General features: G+C 29.2%; 1 protein-coding gene and 1 long non-coding RNA gene across 2 annotated transcripts; both read left to right on the plus strand.

The window, feature by feature from the left end:
• Positions 1–12,456: 12,456 nt before the first annotated feature.
• LOC123267485 (BTB/POZ domain-containing protein 1-like) lies at positions 12,457–20,240 on the plus strand. The gene is made up of 6 exons (XM_044732139.1): positions 12,457–12,584; positions 12,663–13,041; positions 17,507–18,199; positions 18,257–18,416; positions 18,480–18,637; positions 19,791–20,240. Exons 2-6 carry the CDS (start codon positions 12,743–12,745, stop codon positions 20,188–20,190), a joined length of 1,710 nt encoding a protein of 569 aa, XP_044588074.1. The 5' UTR covers positions 12,457–12,584; positions 12,663–12,742; the 3' UTR covers positions 20,191–20,240.
• Positions 18,645–19,617, plus strand: LOC123267512. Its single transcript, XR_006510057.1, has 2 exons — positions 18,645–19,396; positions 19,551–19,617. It is a non-coding gene; the product is annotated as an uncharacterized LOC123267512 (long non-coding RNA).
• Positions 20,241–20,258: the final 18 nt, after the last annotated feature.

Raw genomic sequence — 20,258 nt, forward strand, 5'->3', positions numbered from 1 at the left:
CTCTACTTGACCGAGTTTTTCCGCGCGGTAGCATGCGCTCTAATCTCGATTTTTTGAACTTCACGTCTTAAGTTGAAAATTTCTTCATCTTTCTTTTTTAGGTCTTCCTTTAAACGTCGAACTAATTGATTTGAATTTGAATTCTAAACATAAAAATACGTTAATAGAAATATCTTTCATTTACATTGCAAGAAAAAATCAAATGTAAACAGTAGGTATTGGTTTCCTAGGAACTTACAGTTATACAATGGAATCTACGACAACAAATAATAACAAAGCAAATTTATCCCCTATTTGTGCCGTCGTTGATTCGGTAGCACGATGTAAACTCTTAAATATGAAACAGTACAATGGTACTCATGGTTGCACATTTTGTGAGCATCCAACTGAACGTGTAGGCAACTCCAGAAAATTTCCTATGACAATGGTTGTTCCGAAAGAGCGAACAGACGAGTCGATCAAAAAACAAATGGTTCAAGCCGCTCAAAATAAATATGGTAATGATATTATGGGCGTATGGGGACCATCGGCGTTAATGAATTTGAATTATTTTAATATCGTCGATGGAATGTCACCCGATTATATGCATGCTATATTATTAGGAGTAATAAAGCAACATAGCCAAATTCTGTTTACTGCATTCGGTGAAGATTACTATGTTGGAAACCCGAATCAACTAGAAGCATTGAATATAAAATTGTTAAGCTTTAAACATCCAACTTGTATCACTCGATCTCCCAGATCATTATATGAAAGAGAAATGTGGAAGGCTACAGAGTGGCGATCATGGCTTCTTTTTTATTCACTGATATGTTTCAAGGGGATTCTTCCTAAAAAATATTTAGACCACCTAGCTTTACTGGTGGAGGCTCTTCATATCTTATTATCAGACAAAATGAATAATGATGAAATGGACAGGGCGGACTCTTTAATATTAAGATATGTAGTAACGTATGAAGAATATTTTGGCAAAGAAGCAATGACCTATAATATTCACTTATTATTACACATAGTGAAAAGTGTTCGAAAGTTAGGACCATTGCTATGTCACAATACATTCGTTTTTGAGAGTGAAAATCATTTCTTACTGAAACTACAAAAGAGTCCTACTAATATTGCCATTCAGATTGCCCGGCGTTATTTGTTTGAAAAAGCATTATCACCACTACAGAAAAAAATTCATGTAAGTGAACCATTTTTGAAATTTTGTGGAAAGAATTTGACAGGACGATTAAAAAACTTTTTTGAAGTCGACGGCTGTATTCTCATTGGAAAGGGTAAAGAATATTATTTGAATGATAATGAGCGAAACCTTTTGAACAGAATAGATAACTGTAAGTGTTTTAATAGATTCATCTACAATAGCAAAAGATATACTTCACAAAATTATCGTTCATGTGAAAAAATAGACGACTCTGTGGTATTATTAAAAAATGGCCGGATTGGTATCATTAAAAATATTTGTTATTTTGATTTGCATGAAACGGAGAAAAAAATGTATATTTTTTACGAAGAAGTGATCAGATTAGGAAAGTATTTTCATTCATCTAAACATGTGACAGTCAACAGCATTGGAGAGTGTATAATCACTAAAAATTTACAAATTTGTGAAGCAAATATGATCCTACAACCTTGTATGTTGACATCTGTAGAGAATAAGCAGTATGTGATTTTCATACCACAAGGGTGTTATGGAGATTAAAGAAAACAACGTAGAAACATAAAGAACTAGGTCAAAAAAATCTACAATTTTTCTGTTAGATAAATATATTGTTAGGATGAATGTACAAGAAAATAAAGAATATAAGTTAAGGGGGAACACCACTGTGACGATCGAAAAAAAAGGGTGATTTTCGCGAATTTTTTTGACAGGGAAAATAAAGGAATTTGAGGATCGGATTTTTTTTATTTCATTAAGGGTACATTACAGATTATTACCGTAAATTTTTATTAAAAAATATTTAATTATTACAAAGTTATTAACATTCTCGTAGAGCACTAGAGAAAATTTCCCCCTCCATGGTCAGTTCGAAAACTCAAAAACGGATCATCTGAAAATAAAAACCCAAATTGCTTTTCAATTAGTAACGATGTAATTATCATCGCACGTAGGGAATTTTCAAAATTTGAATTTTAAAAAAAATGGCGGCTGATTGAAAATTTTCTCACTATTCTTGCTTTTTTTTTTGTTTTAACCCGGCTAAAAAAATCTTTAAAATGAAAATTTTTCAAATTCCGTACTTGTAACGATAACTACATCCTTACTGATTAAAAAGCAATTAGAGTTTTTATTTTCAGATGATCTGTTTTTGAGTTACTGAACCGACCGTGGAGGAAATTTTCTCCAGTGCTCGACGAGATTGTTAATAACTTGGTAATAATTAAATATTTTTTAATGAAAATGTAGAGTAATAATCTTTAATGTACCCTTAACAAAATAAAAAAAAAAACCCGATTCTCAAATTCTTTTATTTTCCCTGTAAAAAAAATTCCCGAAAACCACCTCTTTTTATCGATCGTCACAGTGGTGTTCCCCCTTAATTTATTAGAAACAATATCCATGTAAAAAAAAATAGTCTTAAAATTGTCGTTCGTTGAAGATCTTAAACGTAACATAAACTAAGACTATTTTAAGACTCTTTTAAGATGCCAAAAAAAAATTGCGAGAGCAGATTTTTGAAAATTTGGTTCTCGAATTTGTTGTGAAAATTAATTTTTAGACATTTTTTAGACGATTTTGCGACTTTCTAACCGCATTATTTTGAGTAAGGTGTTTTAAATTGAATTTAAATCTGTTAAAAATTATCTGACAATTTTAAGATTTTTTTAAGACGTTCCGTTTTAATGTTCCGGGGCTCTGTCGCTGTTAGCCCATCTTAAAATAGTCTAAATTTTTTTTTTAAGATTTTTTTAAGACTAATTTAAGATAATTTAAAGACGCTCCATAATAATTTTCCGGAGCTGTCACTGTCATGTCATCTGAAAATAGCCTAAAAATTTTTTAATATTTATTTTTTTTATTTTTTCAAGACAATTTTAAGATTTTTTTAAGATTATTTTAAGATCTGAGTCTTAAATAATTTTTAAATAGTCTGAAAAAAATCTTAAAACAGTCTTAAAAAAATAAAAAAAAAAAATATTAAAAAATTTTTAGGCTATTTTCAGATGACATGACAGTGACAGCTCCGGAAAATTATTATGGAGCGTCTTTAAATTATCTTAAATTAGTCTTAAAAAAATCTTAAAAAAAAATTTTGACTATTTTAAGATGGGCTAACAGTGACAGAGCCCCGGAACATTAAAACGGAACGTCTTAAAAAAATCTTAAAATTGTCAGATAATAATTTTTTAACAATTTAAAATTCAATTTAAAAACACCTTACTCAAAAATATTGCGGTTAGAAAGTCGTAAAATCGTCTAAAAAATGTCTAAAAATTAATTTTCACAACAAATTCGAGAATCAAATTTTCAAAAATCTACTCTCGGATTTTTTTTTCTTTTGACGTCTTAAAATAGTCTTAGTTTGTGTCACGTTTAAGGTCTTAAACGAACGACAATTTTAAGACGATTTTTTTTTACTCGGGTATGTTGGAAAAAAATTATTATGATTAAAACTACTTGATGTAAGTCATTTACACTTAATACTTGAGTGAATTTCGTGAAAGCTCATAAGTTGGTTAAATGCAATCAATACAAAATGAAAAAATTTTTGGCTTTGCACATTGTAAACTTGATGTTATTAAATTCCGTTAAATTGTATACTATGAACTAGTTCGGTTACTTTTTTATAATTTGTTTGACTTCTTTATTATAAATGTTTTAATTTTGCAGTAAAAGTGTAATCCTATTTATGCATTTTATTTAGGTGTGCGTTATTTTAGATCTGTAATATAATATATTTACGTCAAAATGTTTCTATTTATCTATTATAAAATTAGAACGTTCGGCCTCATAGTAAGGCTTATAAATCTAATAAATAATTCTTTGATCTAAACCTTTCACTTAATGAATAAAACTTACTTAATTGCATAAATTGATGATTTGTGGAAAAAGATTCAATTTTCATTTTTGTATTACTATTTAAATTTTTCCAAAGATGTACTCTAACTGTACAAATATATATGCATACATGTAATTATATTTATATATATATATATATTAATTGATGTATTAAGACTGATAATAAATAAAACACATAAATTTATAACAATATAATAAGTATTTAAATATTTTTTACCATTTAGAGCATCATTACTTAATAAGTCTTCTTAATCCTTTAAAACTCTTGTAGAGTAAATTTTTTGCCTACATTTTTTTTTCTGAAAAATTATAAATAAGTCTTTTAAACTCTTTAGAACTCTTACTGAAAGTCCGAAATTTCAGGGAACATTTGATTTTTTCAGAGTTTTGAAGAGTTTGTAAGACTTATTCACTCTTCTCAGGACTTACTTAAGGACGGCAAGACTTTCAAAATGTCTTCTGCAGAGTTTTGAAGACTTTCTAAGAGATTTTTCAGCAAATTATTTCCACAAGGGAAGGGGAGAGATAATTGAATGTCGCCCCTTCTTCCCCCATTAAAGACCTCATTAGTCAATTTTTCAGGTAGAATTTTAAATGTACTTTTAAATATTCATCCATTACACATCATTTACTTGTCGATACTTTAGTTCATGAAAAGTTTTCACAACAAGTAACAAGTGCAGTAATTTTATTAGCTAGTTTTTATAACCTTGAATTGATATTTCAGTTTTTAATATTTAATTTTCAACTTTTTAAACATAAATAATTTTTAAAAATGCCTGAATTGGTAAGTAAAATTAAAAATTAATAAATTAGTAAATATATCACATGAAAAATTAAAAATATAGTGTATAAAAGCAATTACTAAAGCCAAAAAGGAGAAACATGCTAATTTTACTTTAAAAAAAATTTTCGTGAAGAATATTTAAAAAAAAACTTGAAAATTATTATTTTTATTTTTTAAGGTTGAAATATTTTTGAAAAAAAATGTCTTATAAGCTTTTTTGGTTTTAAATTACAAAATTTTATCGTCTTTAAAGCCAAACAAGTGTTAAATTAGATACTTGCGCTCTTTCGGATTATGAAAATTTTTTTTTTTCCATTTTTAAACTAAGGACATGTTTGCAAAGTGATTGCTGTGATCAAAATTTTTGCCTTAAATTAAAAATACACTGAAAAAAAATTAACTTGAATCAAGTAAATAATTTTTAAGAATTTATTCCTCTTGATTTGAACAGAAAAATTTTCAGACTTGGAAATTTTTCTTGGTTTAAGTAAATTTCATTTGATTCAAGAATTTTCCATCTTGGTCCAAAACAATTAAACTCTTCAATATTATTTTCTTGGTTCAAAATTTTTTCTCTTGATTCAAATTTATTTCTTTTTTGTGTAACAATTAATAATTAATGTTAAATTTTATTTCTACACTTTTTTGGAATTTAATTTCATGTGATATTTAAAAAATAATAGAGTTAATTTTATTTATTTAATAATAGTTTGATTAATAAATCTATTTTACTCTTACAGGAAATTTCATGTAACTGTGAAGCTTACTGCTTAACATCGAGCATGAGCATTCCAAAAGATTTCCATACCATTTACGAAATAATAGAGAATTGCTTCGAGGGTCTGAGAGAAGATATCGACATGGCTTCGGACATTGAAGAATCCTTGGACACAACTATGACTCCTGATAATTACGAAGATTTTCTGAAGTCATTAAACAAATGCCTGAAGAGGAAGGCTTTGTTTATGTATGTGGTCGCCCTTATTTTCAAGTACGAGAAGTGTAGCTATATAAGTAAAGCTATGAATAAAAACACTGCTCTTGGAGCAAAATATATATCATTGAAAGCGCGATATCCGGATCTTGTCGCTAGAGCTTTATCATGTTCTGTTGAAGATTTGAAGAAAGAATTCATGGAATATTATTAATGTAATTTTTTATGAATATTATGTAAGATTTCGTATAGTTAGTTTTAAGATTATTAAAAATAAATACGGTTATTTAAATAAGGTTCAATGTTGTATAGATAATTTATAATTAATTAAAAAACCCCAATTATTGACACTATAAGAGACAAACTTATGACTTGATTTTTTTTAAGCAATCAAATATCAATATCGTTGAATTTTGTTTGTGGTAGTGTCTCAAGTAATGTTTTTACTAATCAATTTCTTTTTTTAAAATGATAATAACTGAGATTTACTAATTAATTTTAAATAATTAAATAGATTATCCGGATACACCAATTATTGGCGGGTTAAAAAACTGATTGATCTAATTATTGACATACCTTGGCCCCTATTATTGACACCCATACTGCGCATGCCTAGAATCATCTGCTTATTCTTATTTATCCAAACTTATTATTAAGTAATCAATTTTATTAAAGTTTATTAATAATAATTTCCATAAATTATTAATCACTTTAAAAAATATAAAAATTAATTTAAAAATAATTTATTGAATCAGAAGAGTTAAAACTCTCACAGTAAATTTTTTAGATTAAAGTAAAAAAAAGGCGTCTTAGCGCTGTCGAATGGCTGTCAATATGAGATTCAACTTAAAAATTATCAACTAGTTATTGACACCCATTATTTAAATATTATAAAGGAAACAATTAATTTCGATTATTCAATTTTATAAATTTTTCATATATTGTTAATTAAAAAAAAAAAAATCATATTATTAGACGAAGAAATTAATTTAAACAGCATTTAAAAACATGCCTTTCTAATAAAAGTTGTTGAGAAAATAAACGTTCGTAAGGTTTGATCTGGTGCTTTTATTTTTTAATAATTAATATTTAGTATTTTGAACTGAGTAATTTTTTCAATTTTTCAATTAATTAGAATTTAATAAAAATATATATGATAGTTATTCTTATTGCAGATAATTAAATATAAGATAAATGTCTCAATTATTGACTCTATAAGAGACAAAGTTATAACTTGATTTTTTTTAAGCAATCAAATATCAATATCGTTGAATTTTGTTTGTGGTAGTGTCTCAAGTAATGTTTTTACTAATCAATTTCTTTTTTTAAAATGATAATCACTGATATTTACTAATTAATTTTAAATACTTAAATAGATTATCCGGATACACCAATTATTGGCAGGTTAAAAAACTGATTGATCTAATTATTGACATACTTTAGCCCCAATTATTGACACCCATACTGTGCATGCCTAGAATCATCTGCTTATTCATATTTATCGAAACTTATTATTAAGTAATCAATTTTATTAAAGTTTATTAATAATAATTTCCATAAATGATTAATTACTTTCAAAAATTTAAAAATTAATTTAAAAATAATTTATTGAATCAGAAGAGTTCAAACTCTTACAGTAAATTTTTTAGATTAAAGTAAAAAAAAGGCGTTTTAGCGCTGTCGAATGGCTGTCAATATGAGATTCAACTTAAAAATGATCAACTAGTTATTGACACCCATTATTTAAGTATTATAAAGGAAACAATTAATTTCAATTATTCAATTTTATAAATTTTTCATATAAGGTAAAAGCCCCAATAGATGATCATGTACCAGTATATGATCACTCCATGTATTTGTATACCTATATTTGTGAATATAGATATACAAATACATGGAGTGATCATATACTGGTACGTGATCATCTATTGGGGCTTTTACCTTATTGTTAATTAAAAAAAAAAAATTAGGAAAACGGTTGACCCTAAAGGCCATCCCTGCAACTTCCCGCTAAATCCGTTAATACCTGGCCGCTTTTTTGAGCTCTTCGAGCTCAAAAGTACAATCTGTGTGTTGTTTTAAGCTTCCCGAGCTCAAAAAGATACCTTTTCTATGCTTTTGAGCTCTTTGAGCTCAAAAGTCTGATAGAAGTTTCATAGAACACTATTTTTTGAATGTTCATACCGCAATAACTTTTGAATGAATGAATCGATTTTTACGCGGTTGGCGGCATTCTACGTAGTTTTTTAAGCCTTATAAATAATTTCTAAGTTTCAATTGGTCAAACTAGAAATTTCGGAGTAACTCTGAAAAAACACTTTTTTCGGTTTTCTTTCGTTCACGATATCTCTCGAACGAATCAACCGATTTTGACCGGATTGGCGGCGATCGACGTGGTTTTTCAAGGTTAAGAGCTGATTAGTTTTTGGAATCGATCGGTTGAGCCGTTTAAAAGTTATCCCAAAAAAACCACTTCAGAAAAAATTTTTTTTCCTACTTTTTTTTAGATTTCTCCAAATTTCTCAAAATCTATCGGTCCGAATCGGTTCAAATTAACAGGAAATCTAAGTTTGGCGAAGCCCTTTCGAATGGCACCAACCGCGATGAAATCGGTTCAACCGTTCAAAAGTTATAAGAGGTTTACATACTTACACACACACATACATACAGACATAGTGACACCCTCGCGGGAATAGTGAGGAAAGCTTCCTAGGACACCAAAACGTCGAGATCTGATGAAAATTCGATTTTTGAAAAACGGGGTAAAACCAATAGGGGACGGACGGGCAAGACGGAGAGGGCGGGTAAAATGAATAATCGTTTTAAATCGCTGGTCGGTCGATAGAAACATTTTAGACAGCAATCTATCAATCTATTATGTAACTACACTTACCGTTATCGATAAAGCATTGGTTTTGCATACTTGTGGGAATTTTTTTTATAAATATTGAAATTTAGGAAAAAAAAAAAATTTTAAATCGTAAGTATACAGTACTTAGTTTAATGTTGCTAAGGACGATGCAGATTTGATTTTTTTTCTTCATATTCAGGACGCGGTTGATATTTTTGCGACGATTGTTTTGATTGAAATGTATTTTCCAATCAGTATTCGTTTTACGCGACCTGAGTATTCATTTTGCCCGCCCTGGTAGGGCAAAACGGATAATGTTGACTTTTTTTTTTTAATTTTGAAGAAGAATTTCTTTGTTATTATTTTTATTTTACTTTAATTATAAACTTCAATTACCCAAAAAATTATTAGCCAAAGTTAAGAATGGATATGATTGTAATATATATTTGTTATTTCATTTTCAAATTAACATATCCGTTTTGCCCGTCCTTCCCCTAACTTCCCGATTTTTGAAAATTTTCAATTTTCTTAGCGGGAAGTTAAAAAATCATATTATTAGACGAAGAAATTAATTTAAATAGCATTTAAAAAAATGCTTTTCTAATAAAAGTTGTTAAGAAAATAAACGTTCGTAAGGTTTGATCTGGTGCTTTTATTTTTTAATAATTAATATTTAATATTTTGAACTGAGTAATTTTTTTCAATTTTTTAATTAATTAGATTTTAATAAAAATTTATATGATAGTTATCCTTAATACAGATGATTAAATATATTTAAAAATAATTTAGAGTGTGAATATTTAGACCCCTGTCAATAATTGGGGCTTTTATCTTTATTGCCCTGATAGCCAAGTTGGCCGCAACTTTCTGTCAATCTACTGCCGCAACTTGTCACCAACTTGGCGGCAACTCTTGGAAAGTAACTCGGTTGGTGTCAACTTGTTCACCAAGTTGTCACCAAGTTGTCGGCAAAAGTTGCTCTGAAACTTTTTCACACCAAGTTGACGATAAGTTTCTCAAGAAATTTGGCGACATATTGCGGCAGTAGATTGGTCTCTTTTTTACACGCTTTTTATTAGCTTCACTTGTATGTCAGTTTGTCAGTTTGTCAGTTTGTCAGTTTGTCAGTTTGTCAGTATGTAACTCTCCTTCGCATAAAGAGACTACCATAATGATATTATTTAAATTTTGATTATTATCAACCTAGAACCCAGGTGATGACCTTCCTAGTCATCCTCTGATGACCATCCCGAAGTTATATCTCGAAACCAGGTGTTTTCCTCCGTAGGTTTTCATCGGGAATGGCACAGATAAACCCGTACATCAACCCGGAATCCTCTGATGACCATCCCGAAGTTATATTTCGAAACCAGGTGTTTTCCTCCGTAGGTTTTTTACACGCTTTATATTAGCTTCACTTGTATGTCAGTTTGTCAGTATGTAACTCTCCGTGGGTAATTTGCGCGCCTGAATATTTTTGATAATCAACAAATAATAGTTTAAAAAAACTAAAAAATCACGCTTTTATAAATAAACCAAACTAAAAGTAAAAATAAATAATAGTTTAAAAACTAAAAACACGCTTTTATAGAAAACCAAACTAAAAAATAGAAAATAAATTTAAATTAAGAATAGTGTTAAAAATTTCAATAAATATTAATTAATAATAGTGTAAATAAAAAATGTATTTTATTTTAAAAAAAGCGTGGGGTGCATGGTGTCAATAGTTATAAATATTTTATTGACAGATATGAGTAGAGGGATTATCATTTTGATATCTTAAAAAGCACCCCACGCTTTTTTTAAAATAAAATACATTTTTTTATTTACACTATTATTAATTTATATTTATTGAAATTTTTAACACTATTCTTAATTTAAATTTATTAAAATTTATTTTCTATTTTTTAGTTTGGTTTTCTATAAAAAGCGTGTTTTTAGTTTTTTTAAACTATTATTTATTTATTTACACAGAGGCTGGCGATAGCCTGGTCGGTTCGGTGCCCGCTTTTCGAAAGAGTGGGACCCGGGTTCGATCCCGACACGCACCAATATTTTTCAGTGATTATAAATAAAAATATGTGCGTTAATGTTGCCAGCCTCTGGATGTGGCAGAGATAGCCGGGCGGCACACGTCTGACTTGGGTGATCACCCATTTAAGCAACAACTTGAATGAGTGATCACTCTAGTCAGCGTTGGCTAGCGCGAGGGATCTCTGCACACTAGGATAGGGGCCTAATGCTCCAGTGGTCGATAAAGAAGAATTTCTTATCAATCACTGTAGACTTAACCCAGCTCCGACTGTACTAACATGGGTTTTCTCTGTGGTTTCCCCATGTTTCTGTTCCAATACCCGAGTGGTAAGGACCAGGGTGAATGCGGTACAGAAGGCACAAGTCGGTCCACAGCCGCATTAAGAAGTGTGTGTTGGGAATGAAAAAATCCCGACATGCAGGGGGGTGGGGTCAAAAGAAGTAGTGAGTATAATGAAGTGATAATAATGATGGAAGTAAATACAAAGTAGAGCTGGGAAAAAAGTGTGTTGTGTAACAAAGGGAAGTGAGAAATAATACCCCACCCTCCCTTGTAAAACACTGCCCAGGTGATACAAGTAAAACCTCCATTATTATTATTTATTTACACGCTTTATATTAGCTTCACTTGTATGTCAGTTTGTCAGTATGTCAGTATGTCAGTATGTAACTCTCCGTGGGTAATTTGCGCGCCTGAATATTTTTGATAATCAACAAATAATAGTTTAAAAAAACTAAAAAATCACGCTTTTATAAATAAACCAAACTAAAAAGTAAAAAATAAATAATAGTTTAAAAAAACTAAAAACACGCTTTTTATAGAAAACCAAACTAAAAATAGAAAATAAATTTAAATTAAGAATAGTGTTAAAAATTTCAATAAATATAAATTAATAATAGTGTAAATAAAAAAATGTATTTTATTTTAAAAAGCGTGGGGTGCTTTTTAAGATATTATCAAAATGATAATCACTCTACTCATATCTGTCAATAAAATATTTATAACTATTGACACCATGCACCTCACGCTTTTTAAAATAAAATACATTTTTTTATTTACACTATTATTAATTTATATTTATTGAAATTTTTAACACTATTCTTAATTTAAATTTATTTTCTATTTTTTAGTTTGGTTTTCTATAAAAAGCGTGTTTTTAGTTTTTTTAAACTATTATTTATTAATAATTAATATTTAATATTTTGAACTGAGTAATTTTTTTAAATTTTTTAATTAATTAGATTTTAATAAAAATTTATATGATAGTTATTCTTAATACAGATGATTAAATATATTTAAAAATAATTTAGAGTGTGAATATTTAGTCCCCTGTCAATAATTGGGGCTTTTATCTTAATTGATCCCATAATAAATTGATCCACTCTTATAATTTAGATGAAAAATATGAAAATATACACAATAAGACAAACTATTCGTAACGTGATTGGTCAAATATATCATAAGCATGAAAATATATGCAAATGCTACAGTCAGGCGCGCGCTTGCGCGCGCAAATTCAAATTCTAGTCCCATAATAAAATTGAGATGAAATGTATGTGAAACCAATTTATTCGTAATGTGATTGGTTGAAAATATTTATTCTCATTCTGATTGGTTGAAAACGAATATAATATACATAAACGACACATAAATATATCATGACAATAAATATGAGGCGCGCGCTTGCGCGCGCAAATTAAATTCTAGTTTTTTATTAAAATAAAAAAAACTGTTGATTCAGTACCATACTTACTATCTTACCGAGATCCGTTATTGACATGTGGCGCCACCTCACGTTCATTTTACAAACACTAAAAAAAGAGATGTCGCTAATGTTCTAGAAGCAAATCGATAATATTGTTTATTATTTTGCAAGTAAATAATAAATTGATAAAATAAAAATAATTTATATGTCAAGTAATTACATCGAAACATTAAATCAACGAAATAAAGCAAGTAAGTAATTAAAAACTTCTTGTTCATTAATAAAAATGAAGAGTTATAATTTAAACTATGAAAAAATAATTATTTTAGAAGCGAGTAAGTGACAAGCTGATAGATGAACAGAAATAAACAGAGCTTTGAAAAAATTTATAAAATTATTTTGCTTAAAAATGTCGTCATTTGACGAACAGACAAATAGTGTCGTGAGTAGACTGTCTGAGCTGAGGATGTCCAGCAATAACAACAGCAATGACAGCGATGCTACTACTTCTTACTCGAGCAATGACGACTCGGTCGCTGTTGCTAGTAGTGTTAGCGCGAATGCTAATCTCCTGTCATCGCCTCAAAATATGCTGACTGCTAGTGTTTCTACAACTTTTTCCTGTAATCGGAGAGCCGCTACCTTCGGAACCGATGACGAAGAACCTTCGACGTCTTCTGCTAGTAGTGTCCTAGTTTCTCGAGATGGGTAAGCTTTTTTTGTCATGTGATACTTAAATTATATGGAAATTAATTTAGCCGATATTTAATTTTTCTAATAAATAAATTGCTGCAGAAAAAAATTGAGAAAAAAATTGACATTTAGAAATTTTAATTAATTAAAAATGCAATTTTTTAAAAATAATTCTTCGGAACAAATTTTTTTGTTAAATAACATTAAAAAATGGTCAAGTGACAGCTAACTTTAATATCATTTAAATTATTAAACTTTTAATAATTTGAAATGAAAATTAAGTTTGGTAATATTTAAAATTTTTTGAATTTTTTTTAATTAGAAAAATTATTATAAAAAAATAAAAATAAAATTTCTTTTGTAAAAAACTTAAATTGCAATTTTTAAAAAATGTTTTTTAGTTCTAATTTAATAAATGAAAAAAAATTGCACTTCAGAATTTTTATTTTTTTTTTTTAATAATTTAGAAAAAAATTTTTCTTATAATTTAAAAAAAAAACCAATGATTTCGCGGTAATTTCATAATTAAGATTCATAATCAAAGGTTCAATTTTTATGATGATGATATGAATCTTTTTTTTTTTTTTAATTACAACGAAAATATCGATTTTAAATAAAAATCATAAGACTATTTTTTTTTAATTGAAATTTGAACAACTTTTGTTGTATAAATTTTTTATAGGACCAATATTTTTTCCGTAATGTAAAAAATTTGAACCATTTATTAGAAGCTGTTATTTTTAATTTTTAATTTAAATATTTAATTATATATACTAGCAACCTTGCAGTCACTATGTGATTGCCGTGAATTGTGAACTATAAAATAATAAAATTTTGCCTCTCTAAATAATGACTTTTGTTAAATTGCACTGTACTTTCTTAACTATTGACGTTTTTAATGATATAAGCTCATCTTGATATTACACTCATCAAGAGCATTTATTTGAGTACCCACATGCATTTTTGATATATACATATGGGTGATTCTCTGTAAGGATGTTTTTTGCTGCCCCAAGCATTTTTTTATTAGAAAAATTGTTATTTTGATACTAAAAAAAATTTATTACGAAAGTAAAAAAACATTTCTATTTGGAGCATTGAAAACTGAAATGAAATAAATTTTGGTTTTTTTGCTATAAATTGGTAAACCACCGAAATGTCAGTCCCCTGGGCTGTCCCAGTCCCAAAATTAAAACTTTAAGATTAAATTTTAAGTTATTTGTCAATAATATATAATTTGGTCCATAATGTTTATAAATTTAATTAGTTAACTAACAATCTTCTTCAATAAAAAGTACCGAAAGTTAATTTGTTTCATTAAATTCATTAAACCAAAGTTTGTCCCAGGCATTTTAAGATCAGTCCCCTGCCAGAAGTTCAAAGCCAAAAAAAAAAATCTAGCGTGTTATTTTACCTTTTGTAAGGTTTATAAGGATCTAACTAACCGTAAGTTAATAACCATAGGGCTGTTAGCGCTTTATCGGCATTTTATTTAGTGTCAAAGCACAGTGTGTGCTGGAAATATGTCTGGGCCACTTCAAAACTCAGTCCCCTGGCAGCTATTTTTATTTATAATTTATTTATAAAATTCGATCCATAAGTCTTAATATTATTCTAATTAATGTAAACATTCATTGAGAACTTAAAAAGTTGAATGCATTGAAATAGTTTGCTTGATTTTTCTCAATTTGATAAAAAAAATCAGTCCCCTGGCAGTCAGTCCCCTGTCATGTTTTATGGCAAAAGATACACAAATATCGAAAAAGCAAAAATTAATTCGGCTGTTTATTTATTATAATTAAGCTAATAGTTTTGTAGCCCTTGTTAATTTTTTTTCTAATAAAATCAAAAATAATTTGGTCGGACAATTTTGTACAGATTTAAGACGTCCTTACAGAGAATCACCCATATATATAATATATATATATGAAAAATTGATGTGGGTACTCAAATAAAAGGTCTCGATAATTGTAACATCGGGATGAGCTTACATCTTTAAAAATGTCGATAGTTCTCAAGATACAAGATAATTTCTTAATTATTGATATTTTTTAAGATATAAGCTCATCTCGATGTTAAACTCATTAAGAGCTTTCACTTGAATACCCACATACATTTTTATATATTTTTCATATATACATATATATAATATATATAAATATATATCAAATATATGAAAAATTGATGTGGATACTCAAATGAAAGGTCTCGATAAGTGTAACATCGGGATGAGCTTATATATTTAAAAATGTCAATAGTTCTCACGATAAAATGTCATTTCTTAATTATTGACATTTTTTAAGATATAAGCTCATCTCGATGTTACACTCATCAAAAGCTTTCATTTGAGTACCCACATACATTTTTATATATTTTTCATATATACATATATAATATATGTAAATATATAAAATATATGAAAAATTGATGTGGGTACTCAAATGAAAGGTCTCGACCAGCATAACATCGGGATGAGCTTACATCTTTAAAAATGTCAATAGATCACAAGATACAAGGTGATTTCTTAATTATTGACATTTTTAAGATATAAACTCATTTTGATGTTACATTCATCGAGACCTTTGATTTAAGTACCTACATAGCATTTTTTATATATTTTACATATATGGTATTTGTGAAATATATAAATATATAAAATATATGAAAAATTGATGTGGGTACTCAAATGAAAGGTCTTGATGAGTATAACATCGGGATGAGCTTACATCTTTAAAAATGTCGATAGTTCTCAAGATACAAGATAATTTCTTAATTATTGATATTTTTTAAGATATAAGCTCATCTCGATGTTACAATCATTAAGAGCTTTCACTTGAATACCCACATACATTTTTATATATTTTTCAGATATACATATATATAATATATATAAATATATATCAAATATATGAAAAATTGATGTGGATACTCAAATGAAAGGTCTCGATAAGTGTAACATCGGGATGAGCTTATATATTTAAAAATGTCAATAGTTCTCACGATAAAATGTCATTTCTTAATTATTGACATTTTTTAAGATATAAGCTCATCTCGATGTTACACTCATCAAAAGCTTTCATTTGAGTACCCACATACATTTTTATATATTTTTCATATATACATATATAATATATGTAAATATATAAAATATATGAAAAATTGATGTGGGTACTCAAATGAAAGGTCTCGACCAGCATAACATCGGGATGAGCTTACATCTTTAAAAATGTCAATAGATCACAAGATACAAGGTGATTTCTTAATTATTGACATTTTTTAAGATATAAACTCATTTTGATGTTACATTCATCGAGACCTTTGATTTAAGTACCTACATAGCATTTTTTATATATTTTACATATATGGTATTTGTGAAATATATAAATATATAAAATATATGAAAAATTGATGTGGGTACTCAAATGAAAGGTCTTGATGAGTATAACATCGGGATGAGCTTACATCTTTAAAAATGTCGATAGTTCTCAAGATACAAGATAATTTCTTAATTATTGATATTTTTTAAGATATAAGCTCATCTCGATGTTACAATCATTAAGAGCTTTCACTTGAATACCCACATACATTTTTATATATTTTTCAGATATACATATATATAATATATATAAATATATATCAAATATATGAAAAATTGATGTGGATACTCAAATGAAAGGTCTCGATAAGTGTAACATCGGGATGAGCTTATATATTTAAAAATGTCAATAGTTCTCACGATAAAATGTCATTTCTTAATTATTGACATTTTTTAAGATATAAGCTCATCTCGATGTTACACTCATCAAAAGCTTTCATTTGAGTACCCACATACATTTTTATATATTTTTCATATATACATATATAATATATGTAAATATATAAAATATATGAAAAATTGATGTGGGTACTCAAATGAAAGGTCTCGACCAGCATAACATCGGGATGAGCTTACATCTTTAAAAATGTCAATAGATCACAAGATACAAGGTGATTTCTTAATTATTGACATTTTTTAAGATATAAACTTATTTTGATGTTACATTCATCGAGACCTTTGATTTAAGTATCTACATAGCATTTTTTATATATTTTACATATATGGTATTTGTGAAGTATATAAATATATAAAATATATGAAAAATTGATGTGGGTACTCAAATGAAAGGTCTTGATGAGTATAACATCGGGATGAGCTTATATCTTTAAAAATGTCAATAGTTCACAAGATACATGGTCATTTCTTAATTATGTATCTAGAGATGCATTTTCGAATGCACCCAAAATACTTATCATAAATTGACTATTGGTCAGAATGATATAAAACCTTGAGAAGGCACAAATTAAAGTCAAGACCTTTGCAGTGACACTTAATTTTACTAAAGAAACTTATGACTATCCTGGAGATAAAATTTTTCTTATTCCCTCAATAATATAGATTATTTATTTAAGATATAACTATAAATACTTAATAATTTTCCAGATTACCAAGTAATTCAGTAAACACTCTCCACTTAGAAGCTCGTCCTCACAACGACCCACCAGCAGAAGTCCACCAAGTTCCAGCTCGCCAGCTAGCATCCTCGCAACTTTACAACTGGCAAGGCAGCAAAACAACCATGAAAGAAAGATTTGCATTTTTGTTCAACAATGAAATTTTATCAGACGTGAGATTTTTAGTGGGTCGAGTTGGACAGCAGCAAAGAATTCCCGCCCACAAGCTGGTCCTTTCATCAGGCAGCGCAGTATTTGACGCAATGTTCAACGGAACCCTCGCTACGGCCTCAGCAGAAATAGAAGTACCGGACGTAGAGCCTGCAGCTTTTCTCGCGGTGTTATTGTTCCTCTACACCGACGAAATCCAGATAGACCCCGACACAGTGATGACTACTCTTTACACCGCTAAAAAATACGCAGTTTCTCCGTTGGAAAAACACTGCGTTGAATTTCTTCGCAGTCATCTCACCCACGACAACGCATTTTTATTACTTACCCAAGCTAGGCTCTTTGATGAACAGCAGCTGGCTGCTGTTTGCTTAGACACTATCGACAAGTTCACCACCGACGCGCTCAATGCTGATGGATTCACAGATATTGATATTGATACCTTGATGGTAGTTCTTGAAAGAGACACTTTAAGAGTCAGAGAGTCAAAAATCTTCCAAGCTGTTGTCAGGTAATTTTTTTTATATTTATTATTTTTTTTTTATAATTTTTAAGGATTTTTTTTTAGATGGTCCGAAGCTGAGTGTGTTAGACAACAATTGCCAGTGACTCCTGAAAATCAGAGATCTGTGCTAGGGAGAGCATTGTCTTTGGTTCGGTTTCCGTTGATGTCTGTTGAGGAATTTGCTATGGGACCAGCTCAATGTGGATTGCTGACTGACAGAGAGGTTTGTTAGTTTTAATAACTAATTTTTAATTATTTTATTTAATATTTTTGTAATTTTTTTCAGGTGGTTTCTTTATTTTTATACTTTACGGTTAACCCAAAACCAGCAGTTGGATTTGAAGCTATGCCAAGATGTCGTATGATGGGAAAAGAATTAACAGTCTGCAGGTTCCAGCAAACAGACAGTCGTTGGGGTTACAATGGAACTAGTGATCGCATAAGGTATACTTTTACTAGTCATTTTTTTTTCTGGTTAGAAAAATCTATGAAAGTTTGACGTAAAAACTTTAATTTAACACAATAATAATGAAGTCATCAGGTTCCAGGAACATTACTAGGTTCCAGGAACAATACTAGGTTCCAAGAACAATATTAGGCTCAAAAAACAATGTCAGGTTCTAAGAACAGTAGCAGGTTTCAAGAAAAATATAATGTTCCAGAAACATTGATAAGTTCCAAGAACAATATAAGGTTCTGGGAACAATAGTAGATTCTAAAAACAATATCAGGTTCCAAGAATAGTTTCAGGTTTTAAGAGCAGTACCAGGTTTCAAAAACAATATAAGGTTCCGGGAACGATAGTAAGTTTTAAGAACAGTATCAGGTTCCAAGAACAATATAAGTTTCGAGAACAATAGTAGGTTCTAAGAACAGTATCAGATTCCAAGAACAGTCACTGGTTCTAAGGATAGTGTCAGGTTTTAAGAGCAGTACCAGGTTTCAAGAACAATATAAGGTTCCGGGAACAATAGTAGATTCTAAGAACAGTAGTACCAGGTTCTAAGAACAATATTAGGTTCCAAGAACAGTCACTGGTTTTAAAAACAGTGTCAGGTTCTAAGATCAGTACGAGGTTTCAAGAAAAATATCATGTTCCAGGAACATTACTAGGTTCCAAGAACAATATAAGGTTCCGGGAACAATAGTAGGCTTAAAAAACAATGTCAGGTTCCAAGAACAGTCACCGGTTCTAAGAACAGTGTCAGGTTTTAAGAGCAGTACCAGGTTTCAAGAACAATATAACGTTTCGGGAACAATAGTAGATTCTAAGAACAGTAGTGCCAGGTTCTGAGGACAGTAATATGTTCTAAGAACAATATCACGTTCCAAAAACAGTCACCGGTTCTAAAAACAGTGTCAGGTTCTAAGAACAGTACCAGGTTTCAAGAATAATATCATGTTCCACGAACATTACTAGGTTCCAAGAACAATATAAGTTCCAAAGACAATATAAGGTTTCGAGAGCAATAGTACGTTCTAAGAACGATATCAGGTTCCAAGAACAACATAAGTTTCAAGAACAGTTGACTTAAGCGTAGCATATAAACGTCCTTTTGAATTTATTAATAATTTGATAGATAAATATAATTTTTAGATTCAGCGTAGACAGACGAATATTCTTGGTAGGCTACGGTGTTTACGGAAGCGTTCATGGACCTGCCGAATACGAAGTATTGATAGAACTGACCCACACTGCGTCTGGAAAGACAATAGCAACTAACTCCACGAGCTTCAGCTGCGATGGATCTAATTATACATATCGGCTGATGTTCAAGGAACCCATCGAAATAATAGCTAACACCATTTACACCGCCTCAGCTACTTTCAAAGGTCCTGATTCTCATTATGGAACCAAAGGGCTGAGATGTGTTTCTGTAGATTGCTTCAATAGTGGTAAAAATATTATTAAGTTTCAATTTAGCTTCGCTGCCGGAAATAACAATGGAACTTCCATCGAAGACGGCCAGATTCCTGAATTAATTTTTTACACTTAAGTGTATTCATTATTATTATTATTATTATTGTTTAATAAATAATTTAAGTTTGATTATTTTAATACTAT

The sequence above is a fragment of the Cotesia glomerata genome, linkage group LG6, assembly GCF_020080835.1.
Source record: "Cotesia glomerata isolate CgM1 linkage group LG6, MPM_Cglom_v2.3, whole genome shotgun sequence".
In the NCBI taxonomy this organism is placed as follows: Eukaryota; Metazoa; Arthropoda; class Insecta; order Hymenoptera; family Braconidae; genus Cotesia; species Cotesia glomerata.